At 43.6% G+C, this 24,517-nt stretch overlaps 1 protein-coding gene across 1 annotated transcript in view; it reads right to left on the reverse strand.

Annotated features, from left to right (window-relative positions):
• The window catches only part of LOC122803149 (putative RNA-binding protein Luc7-like 1), a 1,029,881-nt gene that overhangs the window by 177,003 nt on the left and 828,361 nt on the right, over nucleotides 1-24,517 (reverse strand). The window contains exon 5 of the mRNA XM_044072769.1: nucleotides 13,657-13,742. Within this exon, the coding sequence (XP_043928704.1) occupies nucleotides 13,657-13,742 (86 nt within the window). The remainder of the gene's footprint in view (nucleotides 1-13,656; nucleotides 13,743-24,517) is intronic.

The raw sequence follows: 24,517 nt of genomic DNA on the forward strand, positions 1-24,517 counted from the left end.
TGGGACGGCGGGGCTGAGGGCCGAGTCTCAGCCAGCCTTTTGTGGGACTTATGTCTTTTCTCCACCGAAGTGGAGGTACCTGAATCCCCCGAACTCAAACTCGAAAAGGGAGGTTGAGTCCCAGGTTGAGTCGGGGGCTCAGAAGGCACGAGGGCTGTGGAGACAGCCTGTGCCTGAGAGGGGGAGGAAGAAGCTGATTCCTGAGGCAACAAGCCCGCCAGGATCAGCTTGTTCTTCCTGTCCCTAATAGCTCTGGGATTAAAGGCCGTGCAAATTGTGCAGGCCGATGACAAATGGGCCGCCCCCAAGTATAAAACGCACTGAGTGTGGCCATCCGCCAGCGAAAGCTTATGGCCACACTCAGTACATTTTGAGAACACCACCTTAGGCCCTTCAGCCATAACACCACTCGCACCAAAAAACACACCCAAATACTAAGAGGGGGGAGGGTGAAACGCGGGAACTAACAGAAAAAAAACTAGTTAGAAAGGGGGAACAAAGGTACCTAACTACACTTTCGCTAAACTAAACACACAAGAAAAAGTTTTTTTTTTTTTTTACAAAAAGAACAAAAAGGTTAAATTTCACCAAAAAGCCAAGGAGCTCTTCAAAAGTAGCTGCTTCAGCCGCGGCAAAAAACGATCTGAGGTAATGTAGCACATAGCAGGGGATTATGGGTAGGGCAGGAGCTAGGAGCTCTGATCTTGTAGCTTGGAAAGCTGCCGGCTCGGATCAGATACCCACAGGTTGCAGAGCAAATGAAGTAACTACTTCAGATCTATAGATTAGCACGAATTACCACAGAGATGGAACCATTTTTGAGAAACCTGAACAATTTAGAGAATGATTTTCTAGTGAAAGGCTATGAAAGTCAGATGTTAAAAAAAAGTACAGTTTTGTACCTACCATAAATGTAGATGTCCGATAGACATGCAACTGCAGTCATAACATGTGGGTTGTCCTGCCTCAGGCAGCCCCCGGTCGGCTGGATTCCAAAGTCTGGATCCGACGTCGGCTGATGTCGCATTTCTCTCCGACGTCAGAGCGGCTGGAGTACATAAGCATCAGCAGACGCCATTTTCTTCAGTGTTTCTTGCCCCAGATGCCAGGTGCCCTCCAAGGAAGGCTGTCATCAAATTGGAAGACAAAAAAAGGATTCCAAACAAATAAATGAGCAATAAAACAAATGCACCATAACAGATATCCCCAGCTAAGAGTAACAGGGATAGGAGTGGACCCTAGGCATAGAGGGGTATGGAGGGAGGGAAAATCTGACTGCAGTTGCATGTCTATCGGACATCTACATTTATGGTAGGTACAAAACTGTACTATGTCCTTCAAGAATGCAACTGCAGTCATAACTTGTGGGTAGAATACCATAGCTTAGCTGGGGAGGAGGAATGCTCTAGGAAAAAGATGGTGTGGCAATCAAACCCTGCAGGACTGCCGAAGCAAAGCCTGCTCTGGATCTGGAGTATAGAGGGAGATTGTAGTGTTTGGAGAATGTATGCACGGAGCTCCATGTAGCAGCTTCTAGAATGTCCTTAGTAGGCACCCCTCTTAAGAATGCTGTAGAGGTGGCTGTAGCTCTGGTGGAATGTGGTCTGACATTGGCTGGAACAGTCTTTCCATGAAAGGAATAACAGAATCTGATGCAATGCCCAATCCATTTTGAAATAGTCTGTTTTGAAATTGCTTTTCCTTGGACTGCAGGGGCGTAAGCTACAAAAAGTTGTTCAGACTTCCTACTGGCCTTGGTTCTGTCCAGGTAGTATCGACATTGTCTGTGAATGTCCAAGGTATGCAACAGTCATTCCCCCTTATTCTCAGGATTGGGGAAGAAAGCAGGCAGATGAATGGCTTGATTTAAAGAAACCCTAGATACCACCTTTGGCATAAAAGTAGGGTTGGTCCTTAGTGAAACCCTGTCTCTGTGAAAAATAATGAAGGGTGGTATTGCCATTAGGGCCTGTAGCTCCAAAACCCTTCTTGCTGAAGTAATTGCCAACAGGAAAGCTGTCTTCCATGAGAGAAATTGCAAGTCAACTGAAGCTGCTGGCTCGAATGGAGGTAGAGTCAGTTTCTCTAGGACAAAATTGAGGTCCCAGGCTGGCACTGGGGCCTTTCTTGGTGGCTTAATGTTCTTGATTCCCCTGAGGAATTGCCTTAGTAAAGGGTGTGAAAAAACAGGAGGATCAGTGTTGTATCTAGCTGAAATAGCGGATGCATGTATCTTTATGGAAGAAATATTCCAAGATGAGTGGGATGTTCAACAATGATGCATCATGCCCCTTGCTGGGATTCCAATTGCTGAATCTTTTCCACTTTGCTAAGTAAACCTTTCTGGTGGATGGTCTTCGAGCCTCTGTTAGTATCCGCTGAACTTCCTTGGAGAGAGATAGGCTGAAGTTATTTATGGGATCTCCCAGGCTGTCAGCTGCAGTGTCTGAAGATTTGGATGCACTGTTTCGAAATTGTGTTGAGTCAAAAGTAGAGGCCATTGGGGAAGGGCCCACCTCCTGGTGTGACATATGCTCCGTAGTAGTGGGTACCAGTGTTGTCTTGGCCAGTCCGGAGCTATTATGATTCCCTTGGGTCTCTGCTTTGATCTTTAGTAATACTGAGGTCATCAGTGGCAGAGGTGGGAATGCATAGATTGTTAGGGAGTTCCAGTTGAATGAGAGGGCATCTATTTTCCAAGCTTTTGGATGGTATGTCCTTGTGCAGAATTTTGGTAGAAAATGGTTGAGGTGAGAGGCAAATAGGTCCACTTCTGGCTTGCCCCATGTCGAAGTGAGTTGTGTGAAGGCCTTCGGATGTAACCTCCACTCGTGTGGATCTGTGAAATTCCTGCTTAGGCTGTCTGCCAACACATTGTCTTGTCCTGGAACAAACTGGGATTGTAACTGGATGTTTAGGCTCAGTGATTTCTCCCAAAGATGCATTGTCAGTCTGCAAAGGGGGTAAGAGTGGGTGCCCCCTTGCTTGTTTATGTACCACATCACAGTGGTGTTGTCTGTCTGTATCAGTAAATGGCCTTGCTGGAGCTGGTGTTGAAAGGCCTCGATGGCATGCATTACTGCCAGCATTTCCTTTTGGTTTATATGCAGATATGTTTCCTTTGGAGACCATTGTCCTTGTATACACCTGCCTTCCATGTGCGCCCCCCATCCAAGGTCTGAGGCGTCTGTGGTCATGGTCTGTGTTATCTGTGGTTTTTTGAATGACATACCTGTGTTTGCCTGGCTCACCGAGGCCCACCATAGGAATTCCTTTTGTAGGCATGGAATGAGCGGTATGACTGTCTCCAAGTTGTTGCTGTGTTGAGACCAAATGCTTTTTAGGTACCATTGAAGCTTTCTCATGTGTAGTCTTGCTAATGGAACCAGGAGAATGCAGGATGCCATGTAACCCAGGGCCTGTAGGAATCTCCTTGCAGTCATCTGGGTGAGTTTTGCTAAACCTTTGAAGTAATGAGTTAACTTCTCTTGCTTGTCTTCTGTCAGGTAAGCCATCTGAGAGGCTGTGTCTAGTTTGGCTCCTAAGAAGATTTGCTGGGATGGCTGCAGTCTTGACTTTTGGAAGTTGACTGTGTATCCCAGAGCTTGAAGCAATCGTATGACATAATCCAGGTTTTTTGTCAACATCAATTTGTCGTCCGCTTGTATGAGGCAGTCCAGGTACGGGTAAATTTGTATCCCCTGGAGCCTGCAATGAGCAATTACTGAAGCCAGGCATTTTGTGAATACTCTGGGCGCAGTAGATAAGCCAAATGGCAATGCTGAGTTTGATAATGCTCTGGCCCTGCAAGAAATCTGAGGTATCTTCTGCAGCTGTGTCTGATAGGGACATGCAGGTATGCCTCCTTGAGGTCCAGAGTAATCAGCCAAGACCCCTTGCCCAGCATGGGAAGGAGTTGCTGTAGAGTCAGCATTTTGAACTTTGGTACTATGAGAAAGGTGTTTAATGCGGACAAGTCCAGTATTGGTCTCCATTGAGATTCTTTTCTTGGAACAAGGAACAGTCTTGAGTAAAACCCCTGGTCTTGTTCTTGTTGTGGAACTCTTTCTATTGCTTTCATCAGAGTAAGCAGAGTGATTTGCTTGATAGCCTCTGCCCTCTGGTTTTGTGGTAGGTTTGGCATGCCTTGTTTTCTTGGTAAGGTATGAAAATGAAACCTGTACCCTCGGTCTATAATGTCCAAAATCCATTTGTCCTTTGTCAGTCTGTGCCAATTTTCTGCAAACAGAGATAATTTCCCGCCCAAGGGAGCTTCTACTTGTTCCCTGGTAGGCGGTAGTAGAGGAAAGTCATTGAGATTGTGGTTGTGGGGCAGGTGAAACCCCTGCGTCACTTCTTTGGTTTCCTGGCTGCCATTGTTGTCCCCTGTAAGGGCCTCTGTATTGGCCTCTTCTTCGGCCACGTCTGTTCTTACCCCTTTGATACTTTTCTGGATTAGGAAAGGACCAGTTTTTAGAAGGCCAATTCCTACTGAATCTGGGGGGTTGAACCTGGAGGAAATCTTTCACCGTCTGAACTGATTTTGCTTTTTCTTCGATGGTCTTTAACACATCCTTAGCATTCGCACCAAAAAGCTTGTTCTTTTCCAAAGGTGCATCCAGAAGTTTTGCTTTTACATGATCTGGTAGAGGTTGATCTTTTAACCAAGCATGTCTACGAATGACTGCCCCTGTCATAGCTGCCCTACATGAAGCTTCCAGTGCATCATATCCACACTGCAGGAAGTGATTGCTTACTTGCTGAGTGTTATGTACAGCTTCCTGCAAAGTCTTCCTGTCTAAAGGATCAGGAGTGGCTAAAGTTTTTTGTAAATCTTCTAACAGGTAATCCTGATATTGTAACATATGAAAAAGACAATTTAAAGCTCTCATAGATAAGGTAGTGGATGTGTAAACCTTTTTGCCCCATCTCTCTAATGACCTAGCTTCCCTGTTGGAGGGCAATGGATTTTTAGAGGTGGAGGCTGAAACTCCTTTAGGCCCCTGTGAAATAGTTTCCAAATCAGCAGTATGGGCCCTGAATAAATGGGAATGAGTTTCTGGGACCCTGTAATACCTGTCTGGCTTGGCTGGAGCAGGAGGAAGAGAATCAGGGGTAGCACTAGAGTCAGAATATAAATCATCCAGAACATCAAGTACAGGAGGAATAGCTACGGGCCTGTGCTGGGGCTTCTTAAGGAAAGTCCTAAGGCGTTTCCTAGAATCAGAATATTCCTGACCTTGCCACTTGAAATGTTCCCTCATGGTGTGCAGAACCTCCCCAAAAGAAATATCCTTAGGAGGGGAGGCCGAGGGGATGGAATCTTCTGCATCCGAGTCCTCATAGGTCTGGAAGAGCTCTTCCTGGCTATCAGAGTGGACAGAGCCCTCAATCTTCATCTGAAGGAATAGGGTCAGAGGTTTCAACCCGGGGCCTTTTATCAGGAGGCGGCTGGGATCATCTCTCAGGATGAGCCTGTGAACCTCTAATCATGGAAATTAAATCAGCAGCCATGGACATAATCTGTGTCTCTGGAGTAGGCTGAGGTAAGGATTTAGAAGTAATATGCTTTGTTTTGCTGGCTGCCTTAGCCCTAGTGTAGGCCTTAATAGACATGGCCATAGGAGGCCTGGTAGCTCCACGTGCAGGGGTGACCTTGTCTACAGCAATGGTCTCGGGCATTTCCTCGGTTTCGGTATCCGGAGGAAAATCGATAATTGGCGGAGTGATGTCCGGAATCGGAGTCGTCGGTAATGCGGTGTCTTCGGTTCGGAGCGGTGGAGAGACCGTCTCAGAGGGAACCGGAGCACTCGCGCTAGGTTTTGGCGTGGAGTCTGTGGTAGATGCGGGCCGAGGATGTCGGTCCCGGTCTTTTCGCTTTTTGGGAGTTTGCGATGTCGGAAGATCCGACGGCATGGTGTAAGCAAATTTATCGGCGAAAAAATCTTCAGCGAACTCCGCCCGGCACCTGAGACTGCGCTTGTTGAAGCGAGCACAGGCTACTCAGGCTGAGACGTCGTGGTCTGGGCCCAGGCAAGGAAGACAGTAAGAGTGGAAATCCTTATGAGGTATTTGTTTACCACAAGACAGACAATTGTTAACTTTTTCCGTAATTTCTGACTTCGGCTGAAGCAAGAAAAGGTCCCCAACGGGGTACTTAGCTTTTTTGATGACTTCGGTATCGAAGAATACAGGAGCTGACCGACCGGCACTTGCGAACTGCTTCTGCTTCGGGCACCGCGCGGCAAGAAAGACTGAAGAAAATGGCGTCGGCTGATGCTTATGTACTCCAGCCGCTCTGACGTCGGAGAGAAATGCGACATCAGCCGACGTCGGACCCAGACTTTGGAATCCGGCCGACCGAGGGCTGCCTTTGGCAGGACAACCCACATGTTATGACTGCAGTTGCATTCTTGAAGGACATCATCCTGGAACCCATTATAGAACTGAAAAGGACTGAAGCACCTTCACTCAACCTCCCCAGTAGAAAAATGTTAAGTAATTCCACAGAGAATAACAAATGCAAAAATAGCTGGGGCCTGACATACACTTTGGATTATCACAGTATCTCAATTATTATTGAAGAAAACTGGGACATTGTCACAGGAAACCCTTTTCTGATTAACATCTTAGGTGAACCCCCATCATTTGTTTATAGTAAGGTCAGGAACATTAGAAGTGTTGTTGAATTTAAACCTAGACCGTGTGAGAAAAGCACTAAAAGATGTGAAACTAATTGTACATTTTGTATATTTATACAGCAAGGCGATAGTTTTTATTGCCCTTATTTAAAGATAATCATTAAAACCAGTGCAGGGGGTGACTAACACTAAAAAAGTAATTTACAGGGCACAGTGCAATGAATGCGATGCATTCTATGTGGGCAAGACTGTAAATAAACAAGCGCAGGATTTCATGTCATCTGTCAGAAATCCGCTCTGGATATAAAAATAATGCACTAGCCAAACACCGTTCTCTTCATAAAAAAAAACACAGGTTTTAAGTTCCAGATCCTGGATTGCATAGACGTGGGTGATCTAGAAGGAGACATCCCAAATATTCTGGAGAAACATGAACTCATGTGGCAATTAAAGCTGAAGACTTTTAGGAAGCCTGGACTATACTACTGTTCAATTAAAAGTGCACTGGAACTTAGAAAATTGCCACATTGTTTACTTGACTAATTGTATTTTATTTTAGTCTACAAATTGGTTTTAAATACCATTTTAAATCAGTTGAAATTTAAGTGTATATTTTGTTTCCATCATACATTTTTTCTTATTTTTTTACTTTTTTCTGGTTCTTTTTTTCCACTTTATTCAAAATGATGTGTAATAACAATACTAACTAATTATACAATTATATAGGTTTTTAGGGTTCTTGTACACAGATCTGAAGAGGTCTAGAAGGACAAAAGCGATCTTTGTTAACAATAGGTTATGAAAAAAGAAATTGATTTTTACATACAAAATGTATATGCATATATATATTTTTTGATTGCCAAATGAAATAAGGTTGATATATTTCCAGCCATGTAGTATATTGTCTTGGATAAAATCACAGACTTAATCAACTTAATAATTTGGTTAAATAAGAGGTACCACATCATTATATAATTTTATTTTGAAGTACATAAGGGTTATATATTATTAGGACAGCTACTGAGTAGGGCAGGACCAGCTCGAATGTCACACTGATGGGGGAAGGAATGTGAATTTAACATGTGTACCAATAACACTGTTTTACAGCACAATAAACCACTCCCTTGCCTGATAAAAAGTACATATATATATATATATATATATATATATATATTTAGAAAGCTTTTGAGGAAACTATTACTCTATTTTTGTTTTACTTGGATCGCTAGTTTGGGTACTTAAAAGGATTTTCGACTGGAAACAGACTGCCTGCCTTGCTTGGATTACTTTCGAATACTTAGTAATGCTGTACAATTATATATTTTCTATTACTTTTTGTTTTGTTTTGACTTAAGACGAGTTTACGTTCGCTACTTCTACTACTACTGTCTGATCTGAGTAATATACAGTGATTAACTACAAATACATAGAATGAAAATCTTCCACACAGAGAAGTTTCTTACACTGTTTTACATTTTAAAATATACACACTTTCTTTACAGAACAGCTTATCTTTTAAACTTACTCCTTCTCCCATATATAAAACTATTTGTTCTGAAACACCCTTTTACAGAGAGACATCACTATTATGAAAATCTTTAAAATAGAGAGCCAGAGGACTTTCAAGTCATACTTTTTTTAATATTCATAACATGTTCCTGAAATCTAACCTTGAAAGCTCTCTGACTTTCTCCAATATAAAACTACAAGGACATTGTAGAGCATAAATCACTCCTTGAGTATTACAATCAAATTTTTGTACAGGCTTAAAACTTTTGTTAATCACACTAAAATAGTTCACTACCAATGGACATACAGAATATTTACTACATATATATATGCTATATCTGCCATAATTACTGAGAATATAAGGCCTAATAACAGGATTCAGAAAAACATATCTATTATGTACAACAAACGTAGCTATATACTACTTTTTGTAAGATACCCAAGTAAGTCTGCTAATCTGGTTACACAACTGACTATCCAGTAATATGGGCCAATAATATTTTACCAATCATTTGTTCACCCAACACATGTGGTGACAAACACTTTCCTTGTATCACCCTTTCTTTCACCATTCAAAACATTATAACGCATCTTACCAACATTCCCTTTCTCATTCCTTTTTATACTCGACTCATTGCTTTCCTCTAACCATACATTCTGAATAGGTTTTCTTTCAAAAAGTACTTTTTTGTAAAGCCTAACTTTATAACTCCTCCTGATAAACACTATAGGTTTTACCAGCTTCTTCTGTGTGGTTTGAAAGTTGTTTTGTACTCCAGTGAAGAGAGAAATAAAATATTTTTGAACTTATCTGTAGCTGTAATCATTGTGTTTAATTAGCAAAGCTTTTATCCAAGTCAGAATTTTTTATAGCGGTATTTGATGTAAATGGTGGCAGCCATTGTTTCCAACACAATTCAGGTTATAAGTTAGGGCCATTTTTTTCCTAGTACGTTTCAGGTGTAGGATAGTCCTCACAAATCAGCTGACACATACTAAAGAATCAGTGGGACATTTACCTGCTTCTGGATGCTGGTTCCTCCTTTAGCACTAGGATAATCTTTTCAATTTGGCTAGGTACAACTTTTCAGAAGTCTGGCCTTCTAGCTTCCCTCATGATTTTTTTTATGTCCTCAGACAAAAGGTGGCCAAAGAGTAAACAGTAACACTTTCAAGCTCCTAGTCACAGCTGACAGTGCATGGTGTACTAGGGATCCCCATGCACAGCATCTTAAATTTCATAGGCTGAGGCAGAAGAGGTTTCTCATCTTGCTATATAAAGCAAAACAGAATATATCTGGACCACAACAGGGCAATTAGAATAACTTCTGGTCTTTACTTTTCAGCTACCATGGGGAGCAATGGTTGTTGTTGTTTGTCTTTCGGCCTTTTCCTGGTAAGAGGTCGACAGCAGAAATCCCGTCCAATAATGATTGGCATTAGATTTTTACGAAACGCCGAGGTGCCAGCTCGACGCCCAACCTTCAATGAAGGCACGCCCATTTATGCACGCATGTCTTTCGAACGTTACCCAACCGTGGGGAGACATGCAGACTCCACACACAAGGCACGCCGAGAATCGAACGGGAGAGCCTCTTGCTGTGACGTAACACAACCGCCGTACCACCGCGGCATTGGTACAGAATGAAAAAGAAAACAAGACCCCTAAGCATATTTGCTTGGAGCTCTAGAGCAGAAGGCTCTCAGCTGTGTACTGGTCAAAGGAAGAAAGGAACAGCTAGGTATAGCCCACCGGTCAGTGGTCTAAAATTGTATTTGACTGGCATCCACTTGAGTAGATCTGCTGATGTCCTGCTTCGCTCATCTGTCACTGCACTCTCCTGTGCTGGTATGTAAGCTGCTTTCAAGAGCAATCTGAATTCCATGCCCTGCTCCCCAAACTTTGATGGCTAACCTGCAGAGATAATGTGCTCCCTCCTGTTCACGTATCCCTTATCTATGATGCTATCTACAAAGGCATTTAAAGTTCTAGGTTTCCAGACAGTTTTAAAAGGTATGACAGCCTGAACAGCAGCAGTCATCTCCTTTATGTTAAGGTGCAATTTCCCTTCCCTGGACCTTCTGAGAGTCCTGTACTTTCAAGGTCTATGGTGTGTGCAGCACCCCATGCCATGCCAGAGGCTTCTACGATTGAGGTACAGCTTGGGGTAGACTGCTTGAAGGGCATAACCTTTTTCTTTTGCAAATGTACTTAAAATTCCAGCTCCCTCCTCACACAGGGCTAAGAGGTACACTCCAGGGCCTGAAACTGCTGCACCCAGGTACTCTCTAGAAATCAGAGAAGCTACATTTGCACCTTCACTTGGGGGTACCATCAGTAGAATGAGCCTTCTGTGCCAAGTGGGATCCAAACTCCCTGGCTATTATAAATGATCTCCTTACTATGTTCTGCAAGAAAGCAGTAAGGGGCTCCACTTCATCCTTGGATAGGCAAGCTTTCTCGGAAATGGCATCCAGAAGGGCCCATAGGAAGACCACCACTCAGAGGATAATTTGGATTTCTGTTTATATGGAGAGAAACTAGGTCCACATCTGACGTTCAGGTGTGAATTAGGAAATGTAGGAAAAGGAAAGAGGGAATGAAAGGCCAGCATTTTGATTTTTGGAATTCTTAAACTCTAATCCAAAAAGGCCAGAAGGAGTTTCAGAAATCTTCTGTCAGGATAAGAGAGTCTGGACTAAAACCCTTCAGCCTCTTGGGCAGAGGGAACAGTTCTATAGATCCTAGTACTAACCCTTCTACTAAAAGAGGGCCAAGTTGTTGGTATTTTGAGACAGATGATAGAAGTATCTTCCTGGCCTGGGTGTAAAATGAAGTCTGTACACCACTCTTGAAACAATTTGACAGATACCCATTTTGGGGCAATGTTGGGGGGGGGGGGGGGGCCGGTGAGAGTAATGGAGTTTCTTGACTCTACCTATGACAGCAAAGCCCTTGCTTGAAGTAATAATTTCTGCTATACTTAGAAAAAGGGTGAAACACGTTTGATGAACTTTACATTCTTTTCCTCCAGTCTTATAATATATATAAAAAAGTGGTCCGAAGAGCAACTCCTTATCCAAAGGGGCATTAAGGTCTTGCACATTCACATCCTCAGACAGGGACAGCACCCCTCAACCAAGGTCTTCCTTTTGCAACATGCTTTCCTAGCTGTTAGCAGAATGGGCTTGTCTAATTACAACTGCTTTCAGGTCCACCCTTGGTTTTTCACAGTCTCTCTGGCAATATACAGCCCTGAAAGCAAAGGTTGGGCATTTATTAATTTATGTACAATTCGATAAGATGTGCCGATATTTTTCACCCCCAACCAACTAAGCATCCAACTGACCCCTGTTATTTGGGAGGGTACTGGCATCTAGGGTAAACTTCCAACCCCTGCCAAAATCAAGAAAATCAACTGGTTCCAACATTAGACTCCTGTAAAGGCACCTTGAAGACCATTCTATATTACACAACCTATGCTAAACTAAGTCTTTCCTCTAAACAGGACAGTCTCTTAGATGAGAAGATTGATCTCTCTCTCAACTTTTTTTTTTTTTAAATGAGTATTTGAAGAGGAAAGCTGGGTTCAGACCTGTTGACAGTTATGCCACTCTGTTAAAATCCTGCTGGAAAAGTGGAACTACATGCACAATCACTCCAGCCCAAGATCTGTAAGGCCAAAGACATGCCTGGTACATGCATTTTACAAGCATGAGTTTCCAGGGAAGTGTAGTGCCATCAATTCGACCATGTATGCCTTTCTGGAACAGCAACCAGTCTGTAATATCTTTCCCTAGAAGGGGTACTACCGTGAAAGGAGAGCCAAATCCTTTTCAAAAGCTGACACTTCTCTACAGATGTCCGAGTCGGTCCCTCTGGTGAAGGGAGCTTTGCCTCCAATGTACCTGGAATGCGGTATGGGGCTGGAAGTCACAAACATGGCAGCCTCCAAAGCTGTCAAGCCGAGACCGGCAGGCAAAACAGGTGCCAGGCCCAGAGGAAGCAAATGTGCCTCTCCATTTACAGCATCTTCGAGCCTACCATACATGTGAAGCAGTCTTCTGAGCCTTGGTCAAGTCTTATTTTTTTTCAGGCTTCTCAAGTTCTTGGGAGGCAAATACTTTCCTGCACTACTGGATAGCTGTTTTGCTTCCAAAGACTACAATAATGGCCTTCACATTTTTCTGCACCAGCCTTCTGTAACTGTTTCTAGTGAAGCATACAAATTTGGAAGTATGCGTAAGGTTGGACTCTCAAACAAAATAAGTACTTGGAATGCACATCCGTATACGGTATCTAATGACGCATGCCTGGGAAACAGAAAAATCTTTCCTTAGATGCACAAATATTTGAGGCACAGTCAATGCCCTTCTTGCCTGCCAATATACCAAAGCAATAATTCCCTCTTGTATAAAATTCCCTTTTTCCAGGGCTCCAATAAATTTAATTCCAATGACGAAAGCTTGTTGCCAAATCTTCAGATAAGGTCACCTTTTTAACAGGATTTTATGTGAGAAACTGCAGAGATTCATGTTTAATACATCAATGGAAATCTTTTCTCTAATAATTTTCAAGTACTTCAATGCATACGCATGAATTATCAATATTACAAAGCAGGAACACCCACCTCCTTGCCTTGCTAAATGTAATTAAAGCTATTAACAGAAACAATGGTGGGATGGCAACTAGGCAGACAATATAAAGCATGCCATATACAAACTAGGGAGAAGCAGATCAAAACTGTCCCTCTCTAGTGTTTCACTGCACTACTTGCATCCATTACATAATGGGTGGCTGACAGCCATTTTCTTTAACTCATTCCCTCCAGGACAGCTCTTATGAGGAGGTAGCCTTAACTTCCAGTGGGTGTGGTGTGAGCCTTTAAAAAAAATGAGGTTATCACTTTACATTTCTAACAAATACTCATTGGCAGAGGTCAAATATCAATACAATTATGTTTGCTATCATGTATGCTTCAAGATAAAATGTTCTGATACCTTATTTGAAGCACGGTTTGATTAAAGCAAATATGAACAAGCAATATCTGATGCCTAGAGGTACAGTAGGAGGTAACTAGAGATGTCTGGAGATGCACTCACCTGTAATGAGTTAAATCATAATGAAAAAGTTTCTCAAACGTATGACAGAAGACAATTTTGTAATGCAAAAAAGTACAGAACAAAATATACACTACAGTCTGACAAGACACTTGAAAACCACAGGTAATGAATGTTTTCAGCAATCATTTTTGTAAGTTCTAAGGTTGCTGTGGAAAAGTAATTCCTAACCACATTAGCCATAATCATGCCTGCAAGTGGGTATTTCCCACCAGCTATATTCTGCTGCAACAAATGTCCTAACTGCAGACTTCCAAGGTCCATGATTTCAATAACTTGATTAATCCCAGTTTCCTATCCAGAGTATACTTACAGTAACGTGTAGTTCAAGAATTTGTTTTAATGCCAGGTTTCAAGGAAACAGTTAAAAAAAAAAAATTCTTACCCTCTCAGCCTCTCCTCCCGATCTCGCTCTTCCCTTCTCCGCAAACGCTCCTGGTTTCTCTTCTCTTGTTTACTGGCCACAATTCTCTACATGTCAAAAACATGCACATTAAAAATGGCAGACATCCAGAACTTATGGTATTTCTTTCTTAGTAAAAAATTAGATGTTACCACACCTCAAAAGGCTATACTGAACGATAAATTCAAATTAGTCAATGCTGCATGTGACATCAAACTTAACACCAATTATAACTCACTTCACAAAGAGCAGTAACTTGCCAAACAGTGTAAAATGTTTTATGACTGCATGCAACTATGAAAGGTTAAACATGCCAAACAGAAACATATGCACTGGGAACAGAATCACCTAAAAACACTGGTGGTGGTTAACGTTGGAATAAAAAGAAATAGAACTAAATTAAGCATTCAAAACTTTTTATGCCACTGGATTTTTTTTTTTAAACAGTGGAATACAACCTCTTTGCCTGTGAATTTTTTTTTAACTAGTGACACCAAATTACATAAACAAACAGTCAACTCTTGACTTCTGAAGAGCTGCCTACCAGTCCACAAAAGGGCAGTTTTGGGAACTGCAGCACCTATACTAAAGGGACCCAAAGCACTGTACTTTCCTTTTTACTGCAGCCTAGCAAAACTGAAATACTATCCACCAAACAAACTTATTTTTAACCAGATAAGCGAGCTGGTCCAAGGATCCATTTCGGTCACAACCCAGGCCATAAAGACACATACAAAAAATGTGACAATTAACTAAAATATGTCTGGATAAAAATAGTTAATATGGGTACAACATAATACACTTGGGTACCACAGAGCACAGTTGTGTAAAATCTTATAACAGTAGATGTCCTTCCCTTCACTGTTGCAGTATTCTTCTCTAAAGGTATCCTCTGCCAAGAGTTGTCTGATGTCCAGCCAGTATACCAAAGCCTTAGGTTTTTTAAGGACATCATGCGTCACATGTATGCTCCCTGTTCATGTCGTAGGGAAAAAAGGGGACATACGGACATACCTCTGAACAGAATATCTCCAAGAGGAACAGGCCAAGGAGAAAGGAAGAACACGGGCATCCAAAAAGAAAGAAAGGTGTAAAGAAAACGTAGAGGAGGGAGGGAGCAAATACTGCTACAGTGAAAGGAAGGGCATCTACTATTAGGGTAAGACTTCACAAAAGTGTACTATGTCCTTCCATACCACTGTTACGGTATTCTTTACTAAAGGGAGGATACAACAATTCAAGAGTAAACTTGGGAGGAGAAAGACCTGCACAGAGCTCTCAAGAAACCCATGCAGGAAATCCCTGGGAAATCCAGCTCTAGCCCTGGAAACCACATCCAACTTGTAATGTCTAGTAAAGGTATGGACAGAAGTCCAAGCAGCAGCCTCAAGGATGGAACTGGTATCCAATCCTTTAAAAAAAGAACCAGAGGAAGAGACAGCCCTGGTAGAATGAGTCTTTACAAAAGCAGAAAGGCTTTTTCCATGAAGAGAGCAACAAAAAATGGCCTTAGGAAGAAAAGGTTTGCTTAGAAACAGCCAAACCTAGAGATCTAGGAAGAGGAGAAAAAATTTGCTCAGACTTGCGAATGGCCTTTGACTCATCTCTATGCAAACCAAGGTGTCAAGAACCTTCTCACTGGCAGACTGCGGGGAAAAGAAAAAGGCAGCAAATTAATAGTTTGAGAGAAAATTCATTAACCACCATGGGCATAAAGGAAGGATTAGCATGAACAGACACCCTGTTCCTATGTAAAACTAAAAGGAAGGACAGCCATAATGGCTTGAAGCTCAGACACCCTTCTAGCTGAAGTGAGGGCCAAAAGAGCAACAGTCACCCATGTACAATGCTTTAAGGAAGACAATGCTGCTGGCTCAAAAGAAGCCTGAATCAGTTTTTCAAGAACAAAATGAAGGTCCCAGGAATTTGGAATAGGCTTCTTGGGAGGACCAATATGAAGGACACCTTTAAGAAATTGTTTGACTTCAGACCTAGAGGCCAAAGCAGAAGTCAAAGGCAGACAAGCAGAAATAGCTGAAAGGTGGGCTTTAATTGAAGAGTATGCCACCCCAACATGGAGCAATTCACACACGTGAGAGAAAGTACAGTTGTGTAACACTTACCATAAATGTAGAAGAGTGTATTCAGCTATTGCAGTCATTACATTTGGGGTTACCTGCTTGCAGGTAGCCCTCAATCGGCCTGATTATCAAAGTTTTGGGTCCTGCATCGGTTGCTGTCTCATCTTCCATGACGTCAGGTAGTCAGGGGTATAAAGCACTCAGCCGACACCATTACTTCAGTTTTTCTTGCCCGAGATGTCAGGTGCCCCCATAATGGGAAGCAATTATATACAATGTTACACCTCCAACAAAAGCAATACACTAGAATGCTTTAAGCATAGTAAGCAAGAATAGAGGTATAGTCAATAGAAGTCAGGGGGCTGGAGGGAGGGTAACCAGGACTGCAACAGTGAATACACTAACATCTACATTTATGGTAATTGTACACAACTGTACTATGTTCTTGGTGTTTCACTGTTGCAGTCATCACATTTGGGCTGATTACCAAAGCTAAGGAAGGGAGGAGGAAGTTAGAGAGCATTAGGGCCAGCTATTAAGCCCTGCAAGACTGCAGTGGCAAAACCAGCTCTGAATTTAGAAAAAATAGGCATGTGGTAATGCTTGGTGAAGGTATGTACAGAGCTCCAGGTAGCAGCTTCTAGGATGTCCCTGGTAGGGACTCCTCTGAGAAAGGCTGTAGAGGTGGCTGCAGCCCTCCTAGAACGTGATCCTATCCCTGTGGGGCAGGTTTTCCATGGTGCTTGTAGCAGAAATGAATGCAACGTGCTATCCATTTAGAAATGGTTTGCTTTGAAATGGCCTTCCCCTCTGCCCCTGCAGCAAAGCCAACTAGCAGCTGTTCAGATTTTGAGAAGCTAAGTCATGTCCAAATAAAATCTAAGTTGTCTGTGCACGTCCAGAGCGTGCAGTATTTGTTCTCCATTTTGTGGATTAGGAAAAAAGTAAGTAAATGAATGGACTGATTTAGGGCCACACTAGACACCACCTTGGACATAAAGGAAGATTGGCCCCGAGGGACACCCTGTCTGCATGGAAGATAATGAAGGGCTCCACTGCCATGAGGGCTTGTAATTCAGACATTCTTCTTGCTGAAGTGATGGCTAGAAGGAAGGCTGTTTTCCAAAAAAGGAATTTCAACTCTGCGGTTGCAGCTGGCTCAAAGGGAGGGAGAGTGAGCTTTTCCATTACAAAGGTAAGGTCCCAAGCTGGAGTAAGGGCTCTCCTGGGGGTCTTAACGTTTTGGCCCCTCTAAGGAATTACTTTAGCAGGGGGTGAGAAGAGTGGTGGTTCATTATTATAATGTGTTGAAATGGCAGAGGCATGAATTTTAATTGACAGGAAGGATAGGCCCTTGTGGAGCATTTCTGTTACTGAAGAATATGAGGTAAGCTGGGCACCGTTGTGCCCATCCCCCGAGTATGGCCCCAGGAACAGTCTTTTCCACTTTTCAGCATAGGGATTTTCTAGTACTAGGCCTCCTTGCCTCCAGAATGACATCTAGCATCTGCTTACTGAGGGATGCTATTGGAGAGCTCAAGGAATTAGCCAGGCTACAAGGTTCAGGGTTTGAAGTGGAGGGTGCAGAATCTGGCCCACCTGCTGGGACAGCAAAGAAGGGGTCTGAGGCAGGTGCCATGGTTCCAGCAGTGTCACACTGTGCAATAGGGGTACCAGTGCTGGCTTGGCCAGTTTGGTGCAATCAGTATTGTCCTTGGCTTGTCCTGTTTGACCTTTTGCAGAACCTTCGCGAGGAGAGGGGCATAAACTGAGAGGCTTTCCCAGGTGAAGGACAGGGCCATTCACTTTCTAAGCATGACTGAGAAGTCCTTGTGCACAATTTGTCCAACTGGTAGTTGTGAGGGGAGGCAATCAGGTCTACCCTCTGGAGTCCCCCATTTGTTCCTCAAGAGGTTGAATATTTTTGGTTCTAGTTTCCATTCAAGTCAGTCCATGAGATTTCTGCTTAGGTCTGCCAGTGAATTTAGCTTGCCTGGCAGGAATTGAGCTTGTAGGTGCACTTGGTAGCTCAAGGCTGTGTTCCACAGAGCCATGGATAGTCTGCAGAGAGGGTACGAGTGGGTTCCCCCCTGCTTGTTTATGTACCACATAACTGTGGTGTCTGTCTTTACCAATAGTTGTCCTGGAAGAATGCGGTCTTTGAAGGCTGTCAGGGAATTCTGTATAGCTAACAGTTTGCATAAATGTAGCTTTTTCCTCCACCCTTTTGAGGACTTCTGCTTTGTTGCCAAACAGGCAGTCTTGGTTTAAGGGAGCATCCAGTAATTTAGCTTTAACATGATCTGGCAAGTTTTGCTCCTTAAGCCAAGCATGCCTTCTAAGTACAGACCCAGTGACAGCAGCCCTGCAAGATGCTTCTATAGAGTAAAAAACCACACTGCAAAGTATGTTTACCAACTTGTGTCATTAAATCCTGTAATTCTGTGTGTTCAGCACAGTCAGTAATCATCATTTTCTGTTTAAGCAGTCCCATAACATGCTGCTGGTACTTTAACATATGAAACTGGCAATTTAGAGTATGCCTTCTTACCCCACCTGTCCAAGGTTCATAGGTTGGTACTAGGCTATCAAGCCCTAGGACCTATACAAGCCTAGCCATAACAATTCCCTGGCTATTTCTTCCCACATTATTTACTTTCCTGGACCCCTGTCTAGCAGGGAGACTGACGTGATCCCTGGGGTGAATTTCCTTTCTCCCATCCAGGCTCTAGAATCTCTATCAGAAGGGGTAGGATTTTTGGCAGCAGTAGCCTTAATGCCTTTTGGTCCTTGGGAAATGGTCTCTGGATCTGCAGTAGGATTCTTGAAGAGGAACTTGAGAGTCAGGTACCCTGTAATACCTGTCAGGTTTTCTGGGAGCTGAAGGTAAAGTGTCTGGGGAAAGGCTAGATTCCAAGAAAGCATCATCTACAAAGGCTAGATTCCAAGAAAGCATCATCTACAATGTCCAGAACAGGAGGGACAGATAAAAGCCTGTGTTAAGGAAGGAGCAAGAATTCCCTACGCCTCTTTTTGGAGTCAAGAGTAATCCTGGCTTTCCCAAAGGAAATGCTCCCCAAGAGTGTGCAAGGTTTCACCAAAAGAAAAATCTTCTGGAAGGGAAGCAGAGGGAATGGAATCCTCTGCATCAGAATCCTCATAGGTAGATAAGGGCAAATCCTGGCAATCAGAAGGAAAATCAGTTCTAGGTCTCAGAGAGGGAAGGCTGGCTTCCCCTAATTAAGGTAATAAGGTCTTCAGCCAGTCTAAGCATTTGTTTTTTAGGCATATGGGCCTGAGCATGCAGTTTGGACGTCTATTTTCTAGCGTGGCGAGAGTTTTAGGCCTGGATGAAGAAGATGGCGTCCGTTTAAAATGCAAGTCTGTAGGCCTGAATACACCCTCAGAAGCTGGTGGCTGCACAGCGGCTCCGGACCCATCCAAGGTAGAGACACCCACAGGTTCCACAGTCGAAGAAGTATCTTGCAGCATACCGGCTCGACTGGGTACCAGTAGAGGCCTGTGAATCTGAAGTAGCGGGTATCAGGGGCTGCAAAAGCACCTCAGTACCAGCGGAATGGCGACTAGCTTAACGGAAGCGTCGTTGGCAGTTTTGGACCTATGCGGTCTGTCTTTATCCTTACGTTTTTTCGGAATATCGTTAGTTGGATGGCTTAACGAAGCCATTTCGGAGTATGGATATAGAGTACCAAAATAATTTGCTGCAAAGATAGCCCAACGACGAGTAGTTCGGGGGTTGAACAAGGCACAAAAACCAACAGCGAGGGACATCGTGGTCTGGGCCTAAGCTGGGAATGCAGTACGAATGAAAATCTTTATGAGGTACTTGCTTTCCACAGATAAGACAATTGTTAACTTTTTTCTGACATTGGTTGGAGCAAGAAAAAAGATCCCCAACGGGGTACTTATCTTTTTTTGAAGACTTCGGTTCTGAAACTCGAAAACGAAAATTTCAGGAGTCTGCCGACCGGCACTTGTGAACTGCTTCTGCTTCGGGCACCGCACGCCAAGAAAGACTGATGTAATGGCGTCGGCTGCATGTTTTATACCCCTGACGACCTGACGTCATGGAAGAAGAGAGCATCTGACGCAGGAATCCAAGACTCTGGTAGTCAGGCCGGCTGAGGGCTACCTGCAGGAAGATGACCCAAATGTGATGACTGCAACAGTGAAACACGAAGAACATCAGGGTTGGTAACCTGAATGGTGTGAATGGGTTGCAACATGTAGTGTTTGGAAAAGCTGCGCACAAACAATGACATCTAAGATGGCCTTAGTGCAGACTCCCTTACGGAAACAGTAGTGGGCTGTGCCCCTGGTACTTGCAATTTAACAGCAACCTTCAATTTCTTAATGTTGGGAGTAGTAGAAACACTTGAAATGAGCCAGTCATTTGATATGGTTTGCTTTGATACTGATTGGCTACTTCCCTGAAGCAAAAGAAAAATGAGCAGACCTTTGTCTTTCGCTCTGTGCAAGCACTCTGTTGCCTGTGAAAATCCAAAGAACACAGCATTTTTTCTTTATTTTGTGACTTGGAGTAACGGAAATATGGAAAGTTAGGTTTAAAGAAAATTCTGCCTTCACCTTCAGCATTAAGGAAGGGTTCTCAGGCTCCCGCTATACCAATAGGATACTAAGGAGGATCCTCTGCATAAAGGACAGTTGTGTAAAATCTTACCAACAGTTGTGTAAAATCTTACCATAACCACAGATGTCCTCTTCATTGCTGCAGTATTCTTAACCGGAGTGATCTCCCACTTGAAGACAGCCAGACGTCGGCCAGTATACAAAAGTCCTATACTACTGTAGGGTATGTGGGACATTGCACGTAGGCTGCTGTCAGGCGTAGGTCATAAAAGAGATACACACACGTACCATCCTCAGAACTGAATGCACCCAGAGGAATGCCAAACTAAGGAGATAAAAGGTCAGTACATCCAAGCAAAACAGTGGATGAGGGGGCGGGATAGAATTACTGCAGCAGTGAAGAGAAGGGACATCTATGGTTATGGTATGATTTTACACAATAATGTTATGCCCTTCTATTTGCTGCAGTATTCTTATCCTGAGGGAGCGTGTCAAAGCTCAAAGGAGGTAGGGAGGAGGAAGGAGCAGAGGAGCAGAGGAGCTCTCAATGAAGTAATGTAAAATGGCTTTAGAAAATCCGGCTCTGGATCTGAAAATACCATCCAGTTTCTGGTGTTTGGTAAAGGTATGGACAGAAAACCAGGTGGCTGCTTCAAGGATGGCACTGTTGTCTAAGCCCTTGAATGCCTTAGAGGAAGACAGCCCTGGTAGAATGGGCCTTCATAGGTGGACAGTCTCGTTCCATGAAGGGTGTAACAAAGGAAAATAGTCTTTGAAATCCAAGAAGAAACAGTCTGCTTGGAAACAAGTAAACCCAGAGCCCCAGGATGAAAGTCTACAGTTTATCTGATTTCCTGATCACTTAGATTTTACCTAGACCAGACTAAAGCTGTCTGTGTACATCTAAGGACTGTAGTAACTTCTCACTGTGGTTTTGTGGAGAAGGTACGTAACTGAATGGATTAGTTGAGGGATAACTCATTAACCACTTTTGGCATAAAGTAGGGATTTGTTCTCAAGGATACCCTAGCCTTATGAAATACCAAGAAGGTGGGCACCGCCATAAGGCTTGAAGCGCCAACACCCTTCTGGCTGAGGTCAAGGTCACTAGTACAACAGTCTGACAAAAGCAATGTTTGAGGGAGGCCGAAGATGCACGTGCTGAAAAGGGGCCAAGGTCAGCTTTTCTTGAACAAAATTTAGGTCCCAAGGAGCAGGAATAGACTTTTGGAAGGCCTAATATGAAGTACGCCCTTAAGGAATTGTTTCACCTCAAATCTGTATGCTAGAGGGGTGGAGAGGCAGACAAACAGAAAAAGTTGACGTGTGCTTTGACAAGAGGAGTTAGCCAAGCCAGCAGAGAGCAATTCACACAAGTACGACAGAACCACTGGGATTTCTACTGTCAGTGAATCTTGGTTTTTAGACACCCCAGAGTGAAAATCTTTTCCACTTGGAAACAAGATTTTCTAGTATTGTCTTTTCTGGCTTCCTCCAAAATCCTGAACATGTCCTCTGAGAACAGGTGTCTGAAGGGTATTATAATCCTATCACCCACAGTGTCAGCTGTAGTGTTACCAGGTGTGGGTGCATTAGGAATCTTTTTTTCTGTCAGTAGGTCCAGTCTGTGTGGCAACTTGTGGTGATGGCCCTTGGCAAAAATGGAGGGGGAACCAGTGCTGTCTAGGCCAAGAGAGGGTCATCAGCAAGATTTTTGGTTAGTCTTGTCAAATCTTGAACAGGACCTTTGGTACTAGAGAAAGGGGAGGGAATGCATACAGAAACATAGGTTCATAGGTTATTACTAAGCTAACTGCCCTTGTGAGCCATTTTAAGCCTAGCTAATTATGCCTTGTGAGACACAAACCCTGAACCTTGTGTTTGTAAGGCAAACACCTTAACCATTAGGCCACCCTCCCAACCTTTCAAGAGAAAGAGGCATCTACCTTCCAGACCAGAGGACTTTGGACTCTGGCACAAAAGTTTGGAAGCTGTCTGTTCAGAGGGAGGCAAATAAATCTGTTTGAGGAATACCCCACTGGTGAACACGTCCCTGTGAAGCATCCATTTGTGGTATTGAGTCAGGGATGTGATTAAGGAGTCTGTCAAGAGATTCTGGTTGGACAGAATGTACACTGCCTGAATAGTCATGTGGTACTAGACCAGAAATTCCCATACCAGAGGAGCCAACCTGCGTTGTCTGTGAACAGTTGTAGAGGGCCTGGGCAAAGGAGAGGTTGAAATGCTTGAAGAGCAAATAGCAATGCTCACATTTCCCTGACGCTGGTGTGCTCTGATTCTTGGGAGGGAGACCAAATTCCCTGAACTGTGAACTTGCCTAAGGCCACTCCCTAGCCCATGTCTGATAAACCTGTGTAGAATTCTTGGACTGGGGTAAGATAATGGCGAGGCAGACCTGGATTTAGGTCCATCTGTTGGATCCACCAGAGTAGTTCCCTCTTTAGGCAAGGAATGAATGGGACTTTGTATTCTAACGGGCAAGAATGCTGGGTCCACACTGCTCTGAGGAGCCACTGGAATTTCTTTACATGGAGTTTTGCCACTGGAACCACTGGAATGCTAGAGGTCATGAAACCCAGCACCATGAGAAACTCCCTGGCCATGATGTAAGTCAGGGGGAGAAGGGAGTGAAAGGACCAAAGGTCCTGCACCTCCTGAGGTGGAAGGGACACAATGTCTGTCTGGGTTTAACAACTCAGCAAAATGTGATCCTGTGAGATGGGATGAAGGCCGACTTCCTGTAGCTGATGGTGAATCCCAGTTTTCCGAGAAGGGAAATAGTGGTATCCAGGTTTTGGAGCAGAGTGTGGGAAGTTGGGGCCTATAACAGCAGGTTGTCCAGGTATGGAAAAATCTGGGTACCCAAAAGTCTGCAGTGTGCAATCACTGGAGCCAGGCATTTTATGAATACCCTTGGTTGGAACTGTAGAAAGACCAAAGGGCAAGGCACAGAACTGAAAATGCCAGGAACCCACAATTTCCTGAGTATGGGGTGAATGGGGATGTGAAGATAAGCATCTTTCATACCTAGAAATGCCACAAATCCTTGTGGAAGGATCAAGGGGAGAGAGTTTGGAGTACCAACATTCTGAAGGTAAGAACCTTTAAGAAGTCTGAGGGGGGATAAAATCCAGGATTGGTCAACACGGGCCATCCTTTCTGGGTACCAAGACTATTCTTGAATAGAAACCTTTCCCTCGAGGTAACTTTACTTTTGAATGGAGACTTGCTGCTGAAAAGCAGCTTTGGGAAGAGAGGCAAAACACAGTTGTGTACACTTACCATAAATGTAGATGTTAGAGTGTATTCACTGTTGCAATCATTACATTTGGGTAATCCTGCTGGCAGGTTGCCCTCAGTCGGCCTGAATTCCAAAGTCTTCGGTCCTGCGTCGGCTGTCGTCGCCCCTTCCCTGACGTCAGGTTGTCAGGGGTATAAAAGAAGAAGCAGACGCCATTTTCTTCAGTTTTTTCTTGCCACAGATATGTCAGGTACCCCTAAAAGGGTAGCCAAAATTTATATGGATATATAAAATTACATGCAGCAATATAAACTTTACCTTCATCCACAAGCAAATACACCACATAGGTTCCATCAGAATAAAAGGGGGATGGCGGGTGGGTAACCTGGACTGCAACAGTGAATACACTCCAACATCTACATTTATGGTAAGTGTACACAACTGTGCTATGTTCTTCATGTTTCAGTGTTGCAGTCATTACATTTGGGTAGATTCCCAAAGCTATGGTTGGGTGGCTGGAACTAAACAGCGTTAGGAGCGGCTATGAGACCCTGCAGGACTGCAGTGGCAAAGCCTGCCCTAGGCTTAGAGTAGAGTGGCAGATGATAGCGCTTTGTAAAGGTGTGCACTAAACTCCAAGTAGCTGCCTCTAAAATGTCCTTGGTTGATACTCCCCTGAGAAAGGCTGAAGTGGCTGCAGCTCTGGTGGAATGTGGCCCAATGCCCTTAGGCACTGGCTTGCCATAGTATAAATAGCAGAAACGAATGCAGTGACCTATCCATTTTGAAATAGTCTGCTTTGAGATGGCCTTTCCTTGTGATCCTGCAGCATATGCCACAAGTAACTGCTCTGTCTTTCTGAAAACTTTGGTTCTGTCCAAGTAGAATC

Source organism: Protopterus annectens, chromosome 5.part1 (genome assembly GCF_019279795.1).
Source record: "Protopterus annectens isolate FY-2018-M chromosome 5.part1, PAN1.0, whole genome shotgun sequence".
In the NCBI taxonomy this organism is placed as follows: Eukaryota; Metazoa; Chordata; order Ceratodontiformes; family Protopteridae; genus Protopterus; species Protopterus annectens.